Genomic DNA, 18,802 nt, shown 5'->3' with positions numbered 1-18,802 from the left:
GTTATTAACACTTTCCTGCTGGCGTGTCCAGTTATTGGTCAGATGAAAAGTGAAAGGTCCCTTTTTCCATTTACTCTGGGAGTTTTGTATTCATGTTGTTTGCTGAGAGAGGACTATAGGGTTCCTTGTATCTACTCCTAAGCAACAATGTTCTTACTTGTTGACACACTCATATCAGGCATAGATTAATCCATTGTAATCCGTCCTTTAAAGGTCACCTATCATGCTAATTTTCAGGTTTAAAAATATAATTTTTGTTTCTTCTAGAAACTGTTTTCATGGTGTAGTGTCCAAAATACCCTTTATTTTTCCCACAGTGCCAGTGCTAAATCTCCTCCTTTGAACTGCAGTCCAACAATCTCAGTTTTAGAGCCTGTCTCTTTAAGCCCCGCCTTCCAAAAAGCCCATTCTGCTGTGATTGGCCCTGAATCTTACTGCCGGGTATAATCTAACTGCAAGTCAGGGGGATCTGCTGAGGTGTTTATCACAGATGGAGGTGGTGATAGGTTATGTTAGGTTGGTAATGGGGGGTGTGGCTTCTCCCCATATGTCGTCATAAGTTTTTGAACTCAGGTTTTCAGAAAGATGGAGGTAAAGAAAAAGAGGGGGGTTATATCGACACAGCAGGGACCCATAATAATGTTGCAAAACCATGAACAAGTGTATTTTACATAGTAGTTAGCATAGTTTAGCGTATTTTAGGATGAAGCTAACGCTTGGCTCTGTCCGAAAGATGAGAATGCAAATTTTTGAGTTCTTGAGGTGTTGTTAAGCAGATGGTTATAATTTTGGATAGCCATGTTAATCTATGCTTATCTATTATCTTGACTTAGTTTTGACGTCAAGCACTTGTTGAACTTTCCATAGCATGAAGGCACCAATCAACATGCATACAACCAAAGTGAGCACATACAGTCCCACAAAGAGAGCAGCCTCACCGCTCCCATGCAGACGTGAGTACAGCTCCTTACGGCCCACATAGTCCAGATGGGAGGCATGGATCTGACACAGAGTGCAGCAAGATAGCAAAATATGAAACACCTGATGACTCTGTCCCACAAAATCACACCGCCCAGGGAAGCAGCGCTCCAGAATGGGGAAGGTGAAGAAGAAGGCACAGCTAAGGAAGAAAGCCACCTGACCAAAGTGATACATCATGGCTGGGTCATTGCTGGTTGTAGACCACGACATGAATCTTTGAACCAAAGGACTGCTGTCCCACATGTAGGCGAGCGCGGAGGGCACAACTTGGCACACTTTACGCACCCAAGCCGGTTGGTTAAAGTTGCAGTATTTTCCATAGCAGCATCCCAGGCATGTCAGACAGCTGAGAAGAGTGGCAACAGGCATGAAGATCCCATGTACATTTCTGTGCATGCTCTCCTCCACAGCATAATAAAAGTGAGCTACAGCACTGCCGTACTCATACTGTGCTACCCCGACATAATCCAGAAAGAAGAAGGCATAGTAGCACAGCTCAGACTTGGCACCCAGTAGGTGAGCTATTGTACTGCATGCAGAGTAGGTCAAGGAGGACAAGAGGAGGATCAACAGGGGCCACGAATGAGGATCTCCTCTAAAGTCCACAGTCTCACAGACCTGGTTCAATTTAACCAGGATGATTAAAAACGCCAGCAGGTGGGTCCAGACGTTGATGGTCTCATTGTGGCGCTGGAATAAAGACAGGAAGTAGTAACGCCAGTTTTGGTTGAGTGGTCTGTAGCCGGTGCAGACACAGCACTCCCTGAAGTAAGAGGGAACCTCCGTTTCTCTCACAGTGTTGGGCATGGAGGGAGCCGCCTCAGTCAGCATCCGGGGAACCTCCCGGATCTGCTGCAGACTGTTGAACAGTCGGCCAATTCTGTCCATAGCAATGGTCGCCATGACTGTCAGTAGCTGAGTGATACACACTGGCTGGTTCCTGCAGGGAAGACTGTAATAGTAAACATCCACACAATTTATTTCAACTTGTTTGTGTGGCCTGTAAACGGAGAGCTCCGAAGACAAAGAAAAGGTACAAATAGGAGGGCCAAAGGCAAACACATAAAGAGAAAACACAAACAAACAGGTTTTGAGGGACTTTAGTTTTATCGTTGTGTAGAAAGATGGTTTGGAAGAAAAGGGTATAGGTTAAATGGCCAGAAATGGGTCAAGGGGCTTCTTAAAGGGGTCATTAAAGGTGGAGTCAGTGATTCCGATGAATACTTGTTGTCAAAATGTGTGTGTTATTGTGTCTTAAGGCCAGGACACACCAGTCCGACTACCCGAAAATGGAGACTGCCGATTCAGGGAGCTCCAGTCTTCCCGTCGCGGCCGAAAAAGTGCAAAGAACACACCAAACCGACTGCTGACTTTCCGTACGCTCTGCACTTGCGCAGGACATAATGTCTCCATAACAGCAGGCGGCGCTAATCTGTATTGTGGCCCGAAAAAATACGGAAGCCGGAAATGATGGGACGGCTTTCTAGACCATAAACATAGATAGAAATACGTATTTATTAGGGCTGTCAAATTAACGCGTTAATTTCGATTAATTAATCACAGAAAAATTAACGCGATTAAAAAAATTTACGCAGATTAATCGCACTTCTACATTGCCCTTTGACCCGGTGCAAAAGAGGTGAGACGATAGCGGAGCTGCACTTGTAGCTTGCGGAAACGACCCGCACGGGATTAAACAGTAAATAAAGAAGCATAGAGAGGGCTCTATGGATGTGTTATGGGCTGCTCCGGGAAAATAAGCATGAAGGTAGGAATACGTCTTATGTTATTCTCCGCAGTGTCTGTGCATTATTGGTTTAGTGGGTGCCTAATTAACAGTGTAGGTTCAAAACAGTAGGCTATCTCTCAATCTTCCTCCGTCTCACTTCTGTTTGCTAGCTGCGATCGTCTCCCGCTAACGGACACCCTCACACTCTTCCTAGCAGATATTCCTGTCTTTTTTCCTCCTTTGTGTGTGTGTGTGTGTGTGTGTGTGTGAATGTATTTAAAGAGGACCTATTATACTACTTTTCTGGTCTTAATTTCTTGTTTTACACTGCTATAGAGCAACCTGACACGAATCACATCACAAAAAACTATGTAGATTTTCGGGAAGCTCTTTCTCTTATTTTGGCGATCCAGCACGTCCTGTCAACACTTGAGTGTGTGTGCTTCGGCAATCTCCGCTCCCTCCGCCTGTGATCGGCCATCTCCGCTCCCCTCCCCCCCCTCCCCCCCTCCTGCAAACCCCACTCCGTTGTGATTGGTTACCTTCCTTCCGGAACACTTTCAGTGGCGGGAAGCGCGAGCATGGACCTATAAGGGCGCGAGGCAGACGCGAACAGGGAAGTGACATCATTACCATACATGGAAACATCCGCGTGGTGACTTCACAAAGTTACATGCGACGTCACAAAGTTACAAAGGGTAGATCGCTTTGAACACGTGACTTCTCGACTGGCTATAATAGTGTTTAGTGCTCTGCACAGACACCCCAGACGGTCAGCAGGGAATACGTCGAAATGCATGTAAGTCATTATTTGATAATTTAGTATGGTTAAGCATGACTATGAATCATCATAACAACGTTTATAGGTCATAAAAGTCAAAAAGCATCATAGGTCCGCTTTAATGTAGAAACCTCGCTGAGGGGAGGAGACAGAAGTTACGAGAGACGGACAGACAGAGAGAGAGAGAGAGAGAGAGAGAGAAACGAACGGTAGCCTATACAGTTGTTTATAAACAGGCATAAAAGTGTCATATAGGTATGCGATTAATTTAGATTAATTAATCACAAAGCCTGTAATTAATTAGATTAATTTTTTTAATCGCTTGACAGCCCTAGTATTTATATTTATGGACCATAAAGAGCACCATTTTTAGCAGAGAGTGTCGAGCATGGTGTCGAGCAGTCAACAAGGGTTGATGCATGTGAGTACTCACTGAACGAAACAAACAAACACATAAAAACGATGGCTAACTGTTGTTCACTGATTCGCTAGCCCTCCACAAATCAAATTGCTCCAACTGAAAGACTGCCCGCCGCCGAAGCCCGACGACATCTACGACGACCGATTTCACGGCACACACCAAACAGATTCGTGTCCCCGGCCCCGCCCCCTCCCGACTCTACGACGGCGATTATCGGGCCGGTGTGTCCTGGCCTTTAGACAAGAAATTAACTAACAACTAATAGAAGTTTACTCCTTTGTTGATGATTCAATAACTTAACTTAATGGGACACAGGCAGCATTCATAAACCAAAATCAAATGTATAAATTGCTACATTAGTCTGACAACAAAAACAAAAAGAATGTAAATTACTAAACCTAAATCATGGCCACATTCCACAACACGATACCAGTGATCAAAGCAAACAGGCGTGGGGGTGTATTTATCAAGTCAAAGCATGCATGTAACAACCACAGCACCAACCCACACAATGAAAAAAGAATACACAGACCCTAGTTAGCATAAGGCTAGTTAGCAGTTATTCTTTTCTTACAGAAGCCAAATAATGCACATATGTATAGGTACAAATATATTCATAAAATAGGTGGAAAAAAGGGGGCTCTTACCAGAGGTCAATAGAAAAGCAAAACACTGGCCTTACTCATGTACTAAGTAAATGTAAATGCACCATAGGGTTTCCTATACGCCGCAAGCAGTATGGCTTGGGTATTTACACTTGAGATTAAGAACCAGTAGTTCAACTTTTTTGGACAAACGTTCAGCCAAAACACAGTGTAAACATACAGCTATCCTACAGTCTGTCATCTCAGTGTTCTAGTGTCAGTATATGCTCAAAACAATACGTTTTTTTTATTTAACCTTTATTTAACCAGGAAAAAAACCTATTGAGATTAAAAATCTCTTTTTCAAAGGTGACCTGGCCAAGACAGGCAGCAGCACAATGAACCACAGTTACAGACAAACAGTTACAGACAAACACACAGGGACAAAATTAAAATAGCACTAAAAAATAAAGCAAATCAATTCACACTGCAACAATCCTAAATAGACCCATTTCTGTAACCAGGAAAACAACCTATTAAAAACACTGACATCTTAGAGAGTCTAGCTCAATTTCCTTCATTTTCGACTTAAAGGCATTCAACGAAATTAATTCAACAAGTCCTAGGTCTTTCTGCAGCGTATTCCACATAGTGGGGGCAGAGTACACAAAAGTATGATTCGCCCACCACTGTCAACCTGTCAACCTAGTCCCTCAGCTTATGTGAGTTAAATGCAAATCATGCTTTGTTCATGACCACTTGGGGGCAGCAGGTATACTGTTGTATTTCATAGATCCTTCTGAGAAACTCGTAATCTTGACGCTGATAAAGTAGACATTCAGACAGCTTTTATAAGAGTTCAGACCTTTTATTCTGCTTCTTTCAGCCAAACTTGCAGGAAATAAAAACATGATCAATTCAATTCACCATGACACAGGAATTGGCATTTGTAATCGAAGGTGGTTTGTTAGTATATTAAGGCATTCATTTGAGCAATTTTAACACATGGTAACTAATATAAAAGCAGAAAATAAAAATGTTTTTAAGCAATTCAAGCACCTGTACTTATGCACCTGAGCGTAAAACCTTATCACCCCCCCAAAACGTCAGTTTTTTTCATTAGTATTCTTTTATGTCTCCCCTCTGATGTATACAGAAAGGCTAAGCTGTGCCAATGGAGGGCCCAGGTGCAAGTATGCATTGCAGTTACAGGGATGACTGCAATTGTGGCCATGGTTTGTGTGTTATGATTATGGCGGTGAATCATACTTTATGTTGGGTGTTGCCCTCACTACATACATGGAATGTGTGTGTGCAGTGAATTGCCATGGATGTGTTGAATGAGTCTTGCATTGAAGCTAGAGGCACTGGAGGTTCAATTATTGTGTGGCTTAACAATACTTCCTTGGCTGATGTTAATAAGAGCAGTAAGGAGTAGTTAAAGCACAGCAACAGCACTCATATCCATCATAGATTAATTCATTCTCAGCAATAACCATATCAACATCTTTACTCCGCACAGTGCTCAAAAGTGGCTCTATACTGTCGCAGCTCTGCCTTCTTAAGGGATGAAGAATGAACAAATAAGCAATTAAGTCATAATGTAAAGTGTCACATCATCTATTCTTTCTGTATTATCTCCAGAGCAGTTCCCTAAAGTGGCAGTGTATAATAACTGGTCTGGACCAAAACACTACCTGTTCCCATGGATCAGGGGTGATACAAAAAGAATATTGAGAGGGAACAGAAAAGCCCAAAATGAGTGCAAGGGGTAACACACAAATGTACAGCTCTTACCAGGCCATGCAGAGGGCTCCAGCAAGAAAACACATGATCATCTGTCAAATGTAATGTAGCTCAGCTTTTACCAGACTGCAACACAATTTTGTCTGGCAATTTGGCCAACCAAATTCATGCAAGCACACATTTATGGTGTTTCTCATTGCAGTGAGAAGGTCAAATTTCAACTGGTTAACTTGAGAACATTGGTATGAAAGATAAAATCATTGATGCTCTGGTGACCTTCCAGAATTGTACTTGTCTGTACTGTCTAAGAAGTATTATAAGCTGCTGTGTTGTAGTTTATGTATGAAAGGCCTTCGAAATCATGGATCAGTTAGTCGAATTTGACTCCCTGGATTCTTGTAATGTGTAACCAATAACTTTAAGCAACACCAACGCTAACCAGCAAAGCCCATGGCTGTTTTTCAGTCGATACGCCTGCTAAAGTTTCGTTTTGCCTCAATGTATAGCTGTCACACCTGAGCTGAAACAAGTTGGCCCTTCTGTGGTGGACCACTTTGGATCTAAATGGGGTAGGATCAGGGTGGTATGTTTGATTCCTGGGTAACATTGAGACAGGACTTTCGGCCAGACAGAAATATTTGCCACAGTGTGAGACATAAACTGTCTGCCTTCCACTTAAGGCACATAACACAAGTATAGTCAGTGCAATTAGACACTTGGCAGAGAAAATGCCAGGGACAACACGTTATAAATGTCATTCATCCCTGCTACGGTATAAAAGGGTGAGAGCCCTAAACTAGAGCACCCTTTTCCCAAGGGAGCCCAGCTTCCTGGCACAGTGCAAAAGCTGGATTGCCCGGTGATGCATACCAACTGGACTTCCCTCAATGTGGCTATAATTTTAATAGCTTCCACACAAACCTGTAAGGTTTAGGGAGTCCAGACAGCTACAAAGGCATACTGCAAGTACCACAGTACATTCCTGTCTTTACAAGAAAGCAGGAATCTAATCATTTGTATCCGAATCATGAAGGAAAGGCACTTTTCTTTCAGTTTCCTTTTTACAATACTCATGTGGCAAGGACTACAATTGCGGCCTCAAGGCCATACCCCGCGCTGAAAAAGACTCAGGGACCGATGCCAAATCCTCCCATCTAGCTGGGATTGCTGTTCTATTCTGACTGTGATCTGAAAATAATGTGACGAGGACTCAGAGAAGAGACTATCTCACCCGGTGAAGCATGAAAGCTATCAGGCCGATTGGACGGAATGCATTTAAACAAGACCTCTCAGCGAGGTGTACAACAAGGGTATCTATTCCAATTGGGGCATTGTCCTCTACAGGATAATTCCACTGAGGCCAGCTGTTTCGGGCTCTCTGAAATTATTCCAAATGATCTGGACGATGTAGCTTCTCCCAGTGCCTCAAAACGAGTGAGGACCATGGAGGTTCAGCACCCTGGAACAAGGAGGCACAAATAAGCCAGTCAACCAGGTCCATATCTTTACGCCTTCCTAACAATACACCGATCCTTTGAGGCAGCCCTGTGCTGCCTCAAATAGTAGAAGGATTCTACAGTTAATACATGCATTAGACAGGGCTTTATTGAGGTGAACTATCTCCACACTGTTGTTTCACAACTCATCAGCACTTTCAGTATTATGGTGGGCTTTACAGAGGGCACAGTCCAGCATTACTGTCAATTCAGTTTGGGAATCGGGCTAGGAAGTCGAAACTAGTAAAGCGTCACATGGCATGTATCAAAAAATGCAGACCTATTTTTACAAATGCACATCACACACACCAATGTTCACTACCAATGACAGTCAGGAAGTGCTGAAATAGAACATCCGTTTTATAGGCTACATTGACTGAGGTAACAGCTTACACTATGACTTTCCATTCCTTACTCAGTTTCTTGGGTTTGAGACAACTTGTTTTTGTTGACTCAGTAGAAGAAGGCACAATTTCCCTTTGTGCTAGTCGCAAGGACTAAGCTTGAATATTAAGTTACATTTCAATAAGCATGCACAGCATCCCAGGGTCAAGTGTATCCAGACAGCTGAGGCCCTGCTAGGAGGAACACTGTGTTTAACAGGTTGCCATTGGAGACCAATTAACCATTGAGGAACATCCATGCAGAAACAGCAACTCGGAATTAACATGCTGGAATCTCACAGGCAGGAAGCTATTAGTTGACATTAATTTAATTTGGCAACAGCAAGAGAAACTAAATCCCACAGGTTTTACATAATGTCAGGAAAATAAAAGTGCATTATAAGTGAAAAATTCTACAATAGTTTAATTACAATCTATCTTAACATATAAGAAGGCACAATAAGGTAGAACTCAATTCATTCCTAAAAGGAGTTTCAGTTAATAAAGCATTAATCAGAGGCAGAGCGTAATGTTAGATCTGACAATATAAATGTAGGTTATATTTTCCTTATTGCCGGTACTTGGTAACCTACACACCATATTATGTTGGCTAGGAGGTAGGCTATATGAATAGTATAGTATAATGTATTTAAAAATACCAATTATTATTGCATGTTGGAAGCATGTGGTTCCTTGCAGTGCAATCCAAACACTCCTGATGTAATAAGAATCCCTCTGTCTTTAAATCTTGGTCAGTAGTAGGCATTGTTATCTCCCATACATTATCATGGTACCTTTATCGTTATATTAGTACACCCATGTAATATCCACACCCACTTCTCCCTTGACTTAAAAAACACAAACAAGATTTCCAATAAGACACAGTGATTGCTGCCATCCTAACACACATAATACAAAACAGTCTATACATACATATACTACATTACAGTGCAATAAAATATATTCAATTGGCTATGGTGCTATGGAATCAAACTATGCTAGTTGAATAACAACTGATCCATATACTGTGAGAGTTTTAATTATGTTCGCTTTTTGCAAAAGCACTACCCTTTGCAAAAAGTGAAGACAATTGAAATTAAAAAATGTAAAATGCTTATCCGTAAATTATTCCAAAAAGCCCAATACAAATCAGTCCCAGAATATCCCTTTAACAGCAATTGACATAATACCAGCTTTCAGAAAATATATTAAGTTCCCTTTTTACCAAAGCAGTAAGTCTAGAAGGCCCATCAGTGCTTTTGAATATTTCCTACTGAATCCAATACATTATCTGGACTTGGTTTTGAGGTCAAGCGCTTGTTGAGCTTTCCTCAGCATGAAGGCAACAATCAACGCACATACAACCAAAGTGAGCACATACAGTCCCACAAAGAGAGCAGCCTCACCGCTCCCATGCAGACGTGAGTACAGCTCCTTACGGCCCACATAGTCCAGATGGGAGGCATGGATCTGACACAGAGTGCAGATTGATAGTAAAATATGAAACACCTGATGACTTTGTCCCACAAAATCACACCGTCCAGGGAAGCAGCGCTCCAGAATGGGGAAGGTAAAAAAGAGGGTACTGCTAAGGAAGAAAGCCACCTGACCAAAGTGATACATAACGGCTGGGTCATTGCTGGTTGTAGACCACGACATGAATCTTTGAACCAAAGGACTGCTGTCCCACATGTAAGCGAGCGCGGAGGGCACAATTTGGCACACTTTACGCACCCAAGCCGGTTGGTTAAAGTTGCAGTATTTTCCATAGCAGCATCCCAGGCATGTCAGACAGCTGAGAAGAGTGGCAACAGGCATGAAGATCCCATGTACATGTCTGTGCATGCTCTCCTCCACAGCATAATAAAAGTGAGCTACAGCACTGCCGTACTCATACTGTGCTACCCCGACATAATCCAGAAAGAAGAAGGCATAGTGGCACAGCTCAGACTTGGCACCCAGTAGGTGAGCTATTGTACTGCATGCAGAGTAGGTCAAGGAGGACAAGAGGAGGATCAACAGGGGCCACGAATGAGGATCTCCTCTAAAGTCCACAGTCTCACAGACCTGGTTCAATTTAACCAGGATGATTAAAAACGCCAGCAGGTGGGTCCAGACGTTGATGGTCTCATTGTGGCGCTGGAATAAAGACAGGAAGTAGTAACGCCAGTTTTGGTTGAGTGGTCTGTAGCCGGTGCAGACACAGCACTCCCTGAAGTAAGGGGGAACCTCCGTTTCTCTCACAGTGTTGGGCATGGAGGGAGCCGCCTCAGTCAGCATCCGGGGAACCTCCCGGATCTGCTGCAGGCTGATGAACAGTCGGCCAATTCTGTCCATAGCAATGGTCGCCATGACTGTCAGTAGCTGAGTGATACACACTGGCTGGTTCCTGCAGGGAAGACTGTAAGAATTAACCGCCAAATAAATAAATATATTTAATTTATTTGTTACATGTTATTATATTTTAAAACAATTTTAAGTAGCAGCATATATCTTGCGAAAAGTATAAATATCAATACAAATCTAAATACTGTAGCATGTATCATCACTAATCCAATGTGTATGTCCCCCCCCCCCCCACCCCCCCTGCATATTTACGGGACTGTTTTAGGGTTTGTAAGAGCCTATAACAACAACCCATAATGTAATATTACATGTGTAATAAGACCCCTAATGTAATAACTGGTGGATAATGTAACAATGCAACAATGTAAAAGTGGCTTGTCACTGCAACGTTTTTATCCAGTTTAGATTATGGAGACTTGATTTATATGAATGCCTCAGCTAAATGTCTATGTAAGATTGATGCTGTTTATCATGCTTCTCTGAGGTTCATTACTAATTGTGGAGCCCTGACCCATCACTGTGACTTGTATTCTCGAGTGGGTTGGCCCTCTTTGTCCACCAGAAGGCTGGGACACTGGTGCACTTTTATTTATAAGGCCATGTTAGGGCTACTTCCCTCCTATATTTGTAACTTAATCACACAGAAAAGTGTTGCTTCCCACAATCTGCGTTCAAACAATCAGATGCTTCTGTCAGTTCCATTTGCACGCACAGAATTAGGAAAAAGGTCTTTCATCCATTCTGCTCCCACCACATGGAACTGGCTACAAAAAGATTTTAAATTAACCGAAATGATTTCTTTGAACACTTTTAAATCTAAGCTGAGAGCATTTCAGACCACCTCTTTTACTTGTAGTTGTTTTTTATGATTTTTTATTTACTTGGAACTGTTTTTTTATTATTTTAATTGAAAACAGTTTTATTTTATTTTATTTGATAATAGCTTTTTATCATTTTAATTTTTGTCTATATGTTGTGAGTGTATTATTGTGAGTGAACATGTAACTTGTTGCTGCCTCTTGGCCAGGACTCCCTTGAAAAAGAGGTTTTTAATCTCAATGGGACTTTCCTGGTTAAATAAAGGTTAAATAAAATAAAAATAAAACAAAATGCATGGTCCATACCGTTATACGTTTTGCCCATAATGTTACAAATAACTTCCTTTTGGATTCACTTATTACATTGTGGCACGAGAGAGCTTGTTGGGCCATTAGGCTGGTCTTTGTGTTAAACCCTTTGTTTGTGATGGACATTCTGACAGTGGTCCCTCTAATTCAGTGGAGGGGAAATGGAGAAAAGAAAAACTAACTTAAAAGTGGAGGAAGCAGGACATTCAGCCTATATCAAAATGATATATGGATTATGCTGCGACCTCAGTAAAAAAGAATAAAGTAATGTAACTTAGTAGATAACTGTGTAGGTTACTGTCACCAATGTAGCTGTACTCAATCGGGTTGTATTCCACTTTCTAACGTTATATAGCCAACTAAATAACAAGGGCGCTCTCAGGGCTCTGACTACCCAGTGGCATTCATTCTGACTACCCAGTGGCATTCATCCCCCTAGCGCTCAGCTGGGCGTGTGATCACTGCAAGTGCAGTGAGACGATAGTGTGACTCAGAGCCCCACATACTAACTGGTAACAAGGCAGGCAGCACAAAGAGACAGGGAGAGGCCTTATGAAGGCAGTGGACTGTGGAGGTCAAGATGATAAGGTGAGATATAAAATTAGAACAATATATAGCCTATATACAGTTGGGGAGGGCTCTAATGTGGGTTTCAAAATAACCCCAAGTAACTTTAGACATATTTGTAACACATTTGTTTTTTTCAAGCCAACGCATAATACAATAAAGAAAAGTTCCTCTACCAGTCTTTGACAGTAACTCTCTAAAACAGTCAATTGGTCTGCCTTCAATTCCTATCTTTGTCACAGGTGTTTGACTTATATTAAAGGAATGAAAAAATAAGTTATTTATTTATATATAGCTATATATTTTCATTTATTTGTATATGTTAATTTAATCTGGAACCCTGTAAAGTGTTTTGAGTCACAGAGAAATAAAGCGCTATATAAATCCAATCCATTATTATTATTATTATTATTATTATTATTATTATTATTATTATTATTATTGTAAGTGCGTAACTTCTGTCGCTCCCCTTGAGGAATTTTTGAGTAATTACACTTTCGGCCCATCTACATGAGGTAAACCTTTGGTGATCGTGCATGGATTTAATTTGTTCTGTAAGTTCAGGTTTTTCTAGTTTTTTAGTAGGTGAGCAGTAGAATCAATAACTGAAACATTTGTTGGGCGCTTCTTGAGCTCTTGCACCAGTGTCAGGGGGGGGACACCCGTTTGTAAAAGATGACATACGGAGACTATTTTGTGGAGCTGATGAGCTTAATCAACTTTGTGTCCGCTAGTTTGGAAATGGCTTGAATGTAACGTAAATATGAAAAAGTTACGCACTCTAGCTTTAATGTCTGAGTTTCACAATGCCCCATGTAACATAGCCTATTTGTTACCATTTTGATATTAGCCTATTACTTTGAATTTTCATAAATAGGCCTATATATATTTTTTAATAATTTAATTTGGCCGATTTATCAGTTATCTTTTTATTCTAATATGTTGTAATAGGCCTTTTATATGGCTGTTTAAACAAGAGTTGGTGACATTTTAAGTTTAGACAATCAAATTCCACTATGGTGCCCCCTAACTTGTTTTACTGTGAGCGCCCCTGGAGAGAACACTGTGCTGCTGGAGAGTCCACTGTCCCAAACCAAAGGGACCTCATCTGGGTCACTAAACTGCCGATGTACCCGCCCAGCGTGTGTATGCTAAACCCGGCGAGGCAGTTCATAAAAGTTCTACCACAGTCTGGAAAAAAATGCGCAACTTACTTTACACACTGCCCATTACTCTATTAGAGAGTGGGCTACCCTGTTCCTATCCCTATACGCCTATAAACTGATAGCATGGCGATGTCTCACCTTGTAGTGATGGCCCTTGTCCCGCGTCCCCAGACCGATTGACCCTTCCTCGTCCTCCTCCGCCCGCCGACAGAGACATTCAACAGATTGAGTTCTTCTGAGTGACATGCAGCATCAAGCAGCACCAATGTAGCCCAAGCACAGCCGGAAGTGCAGAAATATTGCCATAAAATAAAAGCCTCGTGAAGCAAGAGGAAATATGGCCTATAGAAAGCTTAATTTAAAGAGAAAATGCATTGATCTACAATTGGAAAAAATAAACCCGTTACGTTGACAATGTCAGATGTTTCAAATAAAAGTTTGAAATAGAAAAATTAATAAAACAAACTTAACCAGGAGTCAGTAACAATAAGGCAAGTATAGCTATAGGAATACATGCAGAGTGTGGATTATTACATGGAGATTAGAATTTAAATATAGGCTAGGTTACTAAACACAAGATGAGTTTGTTAAATAAGACTAGCCTGTAAAGAAAAAAATAAAGCTCATATTATTTGCTTTATGAGTGTTAAAGACATGTATGCTATAGTTCCATAACACATAGCTAACAGTATATTTAAACGGTACAATTCAGCATAGATTATCCGACCAAAAAACAGGATAGCGAGCCAGTATGCTGCCATGATGACTCAAATCAATGTATTGCAAGGCTTGAGTGGCAGTAGCCTAACCCTATGCAATTATTGTAGATGTAGATCATGTGTGGTTATTAGACGTCAATAAGGGCTTTTATTTTGAAAACTGGTGGCGGAAAAACCGTTGTGATTGTGTCTGATTTGACACCGGGTCGACCAGGAGGAAGAAGAAGAAGGTGTAAAAAGACGAGATATGAAAAAATAGCAAAAAAAAAAAGAAGAAGAAACTCGGACGCGAAGTTTCATGTTCAATGTGTAGACTACAAGCTTATTTTAAGATAAGATATGTACAAGCTTAGCTTATGTCTTAAAATAAGTAGTTTTTCTGATCTGTTCATAGGCTATTTAACTTTTAAATAACAAAAAAAGTAGGAGACTGTATAGCCTACCAATGAACTTGTTGGTAGGCTACACAGAGAGGGGGAAAGGTATTCGGCCTCTGTGGGTGTAAACTCCTGGAACATTCTTTGTCAGTGACTCTGCTCAGATTTTTTTTCTCTCTCTCTTTTTTTTTTTTTGCACATATCTTACACGGACATGTTTACAGTGGAGCTACAGTATCTCACAAAAGTGAGTACACCCCTCAAATTTCTTCAAATTTTTCATCATATCTTTTCATGGGACAACACTGAAGAAATGACACTTTGATACAATGTAAAGTAGTCAGTGTACAGCTTGTATAACAGTGTAAATGTACTGTCCCCTCAAAATAACTTGACACACAGCCATTAATGTCTAATGTGCTGGCCACTATATTTTTCCAGCACTGCCTTAACTCGCTTGGGCATGGAGTTCACCAGAGCTTCACAGGTTGCCACTGGAATCCTCTTTCAGTCATTCATGACGACATCATGGAGCTATCATAGAGACCTTGCACCTCCTGTTTCAGGATGCCCCAAAGATGCTAAATAGGGTTTAGGTCTAGAGACATGCTTGGCCAGTCCATTACCTTTACCCTCAGCTTTTTTAGAAAGGCAGTGGTCGTTTGGAGGTGTGTTTGGGGTCGTTATCATGTTGCAATACGGCTCTGCGGCCGGGTTTACGAAGGGAGGGGATCATGCTCTGCTTCAGTATGTCACAGTACATGTTGGCATTCAGTGAACTGTAGTTCCCCAGTGCTGGCAACACTCATTAAGCCCCAGACCATGACACTCCAACCACCATGCTTGACTATAGGCAAGACACACTTTTCTTTGTACTCCTCACCTGTTTGCCGCCCCATACACTTGACACCATCTGAACCAAATAAGTTTATCTTGGTGTCATCAGACCACAGGACATGGTTGCAGTAATCCATGTCCGTAGTCTGCTTGTCTTCAGAAAAATGTTTGCAGGCTTTCTTTTGCATCATCTTTACATAGAAGAGGCTTCCTTCTGGGACAACAGCCAAGCAGACCAGTATGATGCAGAGTGCGACGTATGGTCTGAGCACTGACAGGCTGACCCCCACCCCTGCAGCAATGGTGGCAGTATTCACACGTCTATTTTCCAAAGCCAACCTCTGGATATGACCCTGAGCAAGTGCACTCAACCTTCTTAAACTGGGCCGCAGTGCAGTATTGCAACATGATAACGACCCCAAACACACCTCCAAGATGACCACTGCCTTGCTACAGAAGCTGAGGGTAAAGGTGATGGACTGGCCAAGCATGTCTCCAGACCTAAACCCTATTTGGCATCTTTGGGGCATCCTCAAACAGGAGGTGGAGGAGTGCAAGGTCTCTAATATCCACCAGCTCCTTGATGCTGTCATGAATGAGTGGAAGAGGATTCCAGTGGCAACCTGTGAAGCTCTGGTAAACTCCATGCCCAAGACGGTTAAGGCATTGCTGGAAAATAATGGTGGCCACACAAAATATTGAGATTTGTGAGATACTGTATATCACCCATGCTGCAGCAGCCACTTTAAACATGATTTGAATAACTTCAAACTGCGTGAACAGTGAACACACTATAGGCTGCAGTATTCATTTCTGTAAAGCCCAGAAGGCATGGATGGATGGATGGATGGACGGACGGACGGACGGACGGACGGACGGACGGACGGACGGATGGATGGATGGATAGATAGATAGATAGATAGATAGATAGATAGATAGATAGATAGATAGATAGATAGATAGATAGATAGATAGATAGATAGATAGATAGATAGATAGATAGATAGATAGATAGATAGATAGATACCTGAGCGGAGCCACACCCATATCACATAAACAGCAGAATTAAATGAAAAAAAGATGTATAAGTCGAACAATAGAAGGTTGGAAAACCTAATTACTATATAGTATTGTTTCTGTATATACTGAGCATATACACACACACACACACACACACACACACACACACACACACATTCATACAAAAACACCGTTCTAGAGTGTATATAATAAAATAAAAGCATAGTTATAGACATTAAAGCAAGTTATTATTGTTAATAATAAGCATGTTTCCCAGAATATTGAACTGCAAGGGGTGTGTGTGGTGTTCAAAGACTGATTATTCATGTGTTTTACTATCTGCATTTAATCATTATTTGTCATTGATTCTGTTCCTTTGTGATTTGTCTGTTGGTGTCATGATCCCGCTTGGGCCCCTTGGCCTTGTGTGTGTTTTCCCTTTCACCCTTGTCTTTGTGCTGAGCTAATTATAGGGGTGGAGCCAGGTGTGCTGGAGTCAATTAACAACATTCACAGCTGCCTTCAATCCTCATCAACTGCTCTACATATACCCGGTCCTACCTTCCAGACACTGCCAGATTGTAGCTTCTGTTTTCGCACAGTTAGTTCTCTCTCTAGCTCACCTGTTTACAGAGCCGCTTTTTTTTGCATTTTTTCCTGGTTAACCCCTGTTTCTCTGCCACAGTTCTCCCGGCCTGACTCCAGCCACCAGCTCCAGCCCTAGCTCTCCAGCACTACTCCTCGGACCCCTCCTGCCTGCCTGCTCTAGCCTGCTTCCACTCAGCCCCCTGGACTTGCCCCGTTGCTCTCTCCCTGGACCCCCATGCCAGCCAGTTCCCCTCCCCGGATCACAGTCCTAACACCCTGCTGGTTACTCCTGAAATAAATCATCTTTTACTTATACTGTCTCCGCGCCTGTGTCCTCCAGACCCAACCGTTACAGTTGGTTCATAATATGACATCTATTGCACATTGCTGCGTTCATACAACTTTAAAGTGGAACCAATGCTTCTTCCCCACTATTTTCATGGTCTTCTCCACCAAGCATTTAGTTTCCTCTGCAGAACACTGATGTTTTATTTTTCTCTTTGCTTGCCCGCTTGCCTTGGTCATTGTAGCCTCTGTCTCCTTCTTTCTTCTTCTCCTCTGTCTTTCACAGCTTAGACACATGCCCCTTGATGATGTCACGGTTCTCAAGAAATACCAACTATGTTTTGGTTCCAGCTAAAAAATATATATATACTTTTCAGGTTCCAAAGCAATCTATTTTAGGTCTGAAGAAAAAACTAAATTGGAGACCTTGTGTGAAGTTTCTCCATTTCTCCCTATAGTTAAAGGTTTTATTCTCTTGGGAGTTGTTCCTCTGCTGAGTCAAGGGTCTGAGGATAGATAGTGTCGTATTGTGTATCGCAGTCAGGACAGGACATGTTGAGACGTTCACGGTGTCTTCCATTATTACCTGTTTACCTTGATTTGTGAGCACACACACACAAGACCTTGTAAAGCACAACTTGCATTTTTCATTTCATTCATGAGTATCTGGTCATAACAGGAGTTAGATAAGCAGTAGTCTGGCTGAACGGCTTCCGCCAGCGTCTATTAGCGCTGGCGTCGGCTACCAACGCTATGCCTCCCCTTCCTGTTGCTGGCGCTCCCGTATTGAGCTCCTCCTCAAACTAGGAAACAATTCGCGTGAGAGTGTGAGAAGTCACATTACTGTAGACCGAAATAAAGTGTGGCGATACTTCGGGATAATAACAGTAGCGGCGGCGGTCCAGGACGCAGCCTAGCTTAGCCTAGCCTAGCTGTCCCACTTCAGTTATCCCGTGAGCTCCTCGGGGGCTAAAGTGTATGGTGTCTTGACATCCTGGTGAGAAAGCAACACACTATGTGTATTCCTTTTGTCTTTAATAGTTTTTTTGTGGCGTTTGTGGGTGGGATTTAGACATTTCTCTGACAGCCTCTGGACATGAGGACTTTCCATCAAAATATTTACCCTCCGGCACTGTTTTGCATGGACACCGCTGCTGCTTCCCGGGCTCAGCCCCGCCCTAGATGATTGTGATTGGTTTAAAGAAATAAAAACAGGCCAGCTAAATTTCCCCCCGGATAGACGGCTCAAAATGGCGTGATTCCAGACCATACTACTTGCTGTAGTTTGGTCTGGTTTTGCGAGACTAGATAAGCAGCAGAGTAAAAGCAAAAAAATGTCCTTAGGAGCTTATAATTACGAAACAAGATTCTCCAGAATTTCCTCAAATGCAAACACCCAGTTTAGTATTTGCTTCTTTGGGTTTTCAAGACACACTTTCTCAAGTGTGTGTGGGGGTGGGGGGGGGGGGGGGGGGGGACATTGTGGCCTGTCTTCACATCGTAAAGCATGATGTTAGTTTTAGGGTTAAAGGTGGAGTCAGCGATTCTGAAGAAGCCTTGTTGTCAAAGTCTGTTTTCGTCAAAATCTGTGAATATGCCCTCACGATCTGCTACCTCTCCTTACTGTGTGTACTGGAAAAAAATATGAT

At 42.1% G+C, this 18,802-nt stretch overlaps 2 protein-coding genes across 3 annotated transcripts; both read right to left on the bottom strand.

Annotated features, from left to right (window-relative positions):
• Window positions 1–819: 819 nt before the first annotated feature.
• LOC307264489 (membrane progestin receptor alpha-B-like) lies at window positions 820–1,884 on the bottom strand (the record flags this gene model as incomplete). The annotated part of the gene is made up of 1 exon (XM_080045901.1): window positions 820–1,884. One exon carries the CDS (start codon window positions 1,882–1,884, stop codon window positions 820–822), a length of 1,065 nt encoding a protein of 354 aa, XP_079902027.1.
• A 3,369-nt stretch (window positions 1,885–5,253) lies between these two features.
• LOC307264217 (membrane progestin receptor alpha-B-like) lies at window positions 5,254–13,551 on the bottom strand. Of its 2 annotated transcripts, none has more exons than XM_080045527.1 (2): window positions 13,466–13,523; window positions 5,254–10,522 (listed from the first exon to the last, which is right to left on the bottom strand). In XM_080045527.1, exon 2 carries the CDS (start codon window positions 10,471–10,473, stop codon window positions 9,409–9,411), a length of 1,065 nt encoding a protein of 354 aa, XP_079901653.1. In that variant the 5' UTR covers window positions 10,474–10,522; window positions 13,466–13,523; the 3' UTR covers window positions 5,254–9,408. The 2 variants fall into 2 exon arrangements, with proteins under 2 accessions (XP_079901653.1, XP_079901652.1); XM_080045526.1 differs by having other exon boundaries at window positions 5,255–10,510; window positions 13,466–13,551.
• Window positions 13,552–18,802: the final 5,251 nt, after the last annotated feature.

Source organism: Ammodytes marinus, assembly GCF_949987685.1.
Source record: "Ammodytes marinus genome assembly, chromosome: 17".
NCBI lineage: Eukaryota > Metazoa > Chordata > Actinopteri > Uranoscopiformes > Ammodytidae > Ammodytes > Ammodytes marinus.
This window is presented reverse-complemented; position numbering and strand designations above follow the sequence as displayed.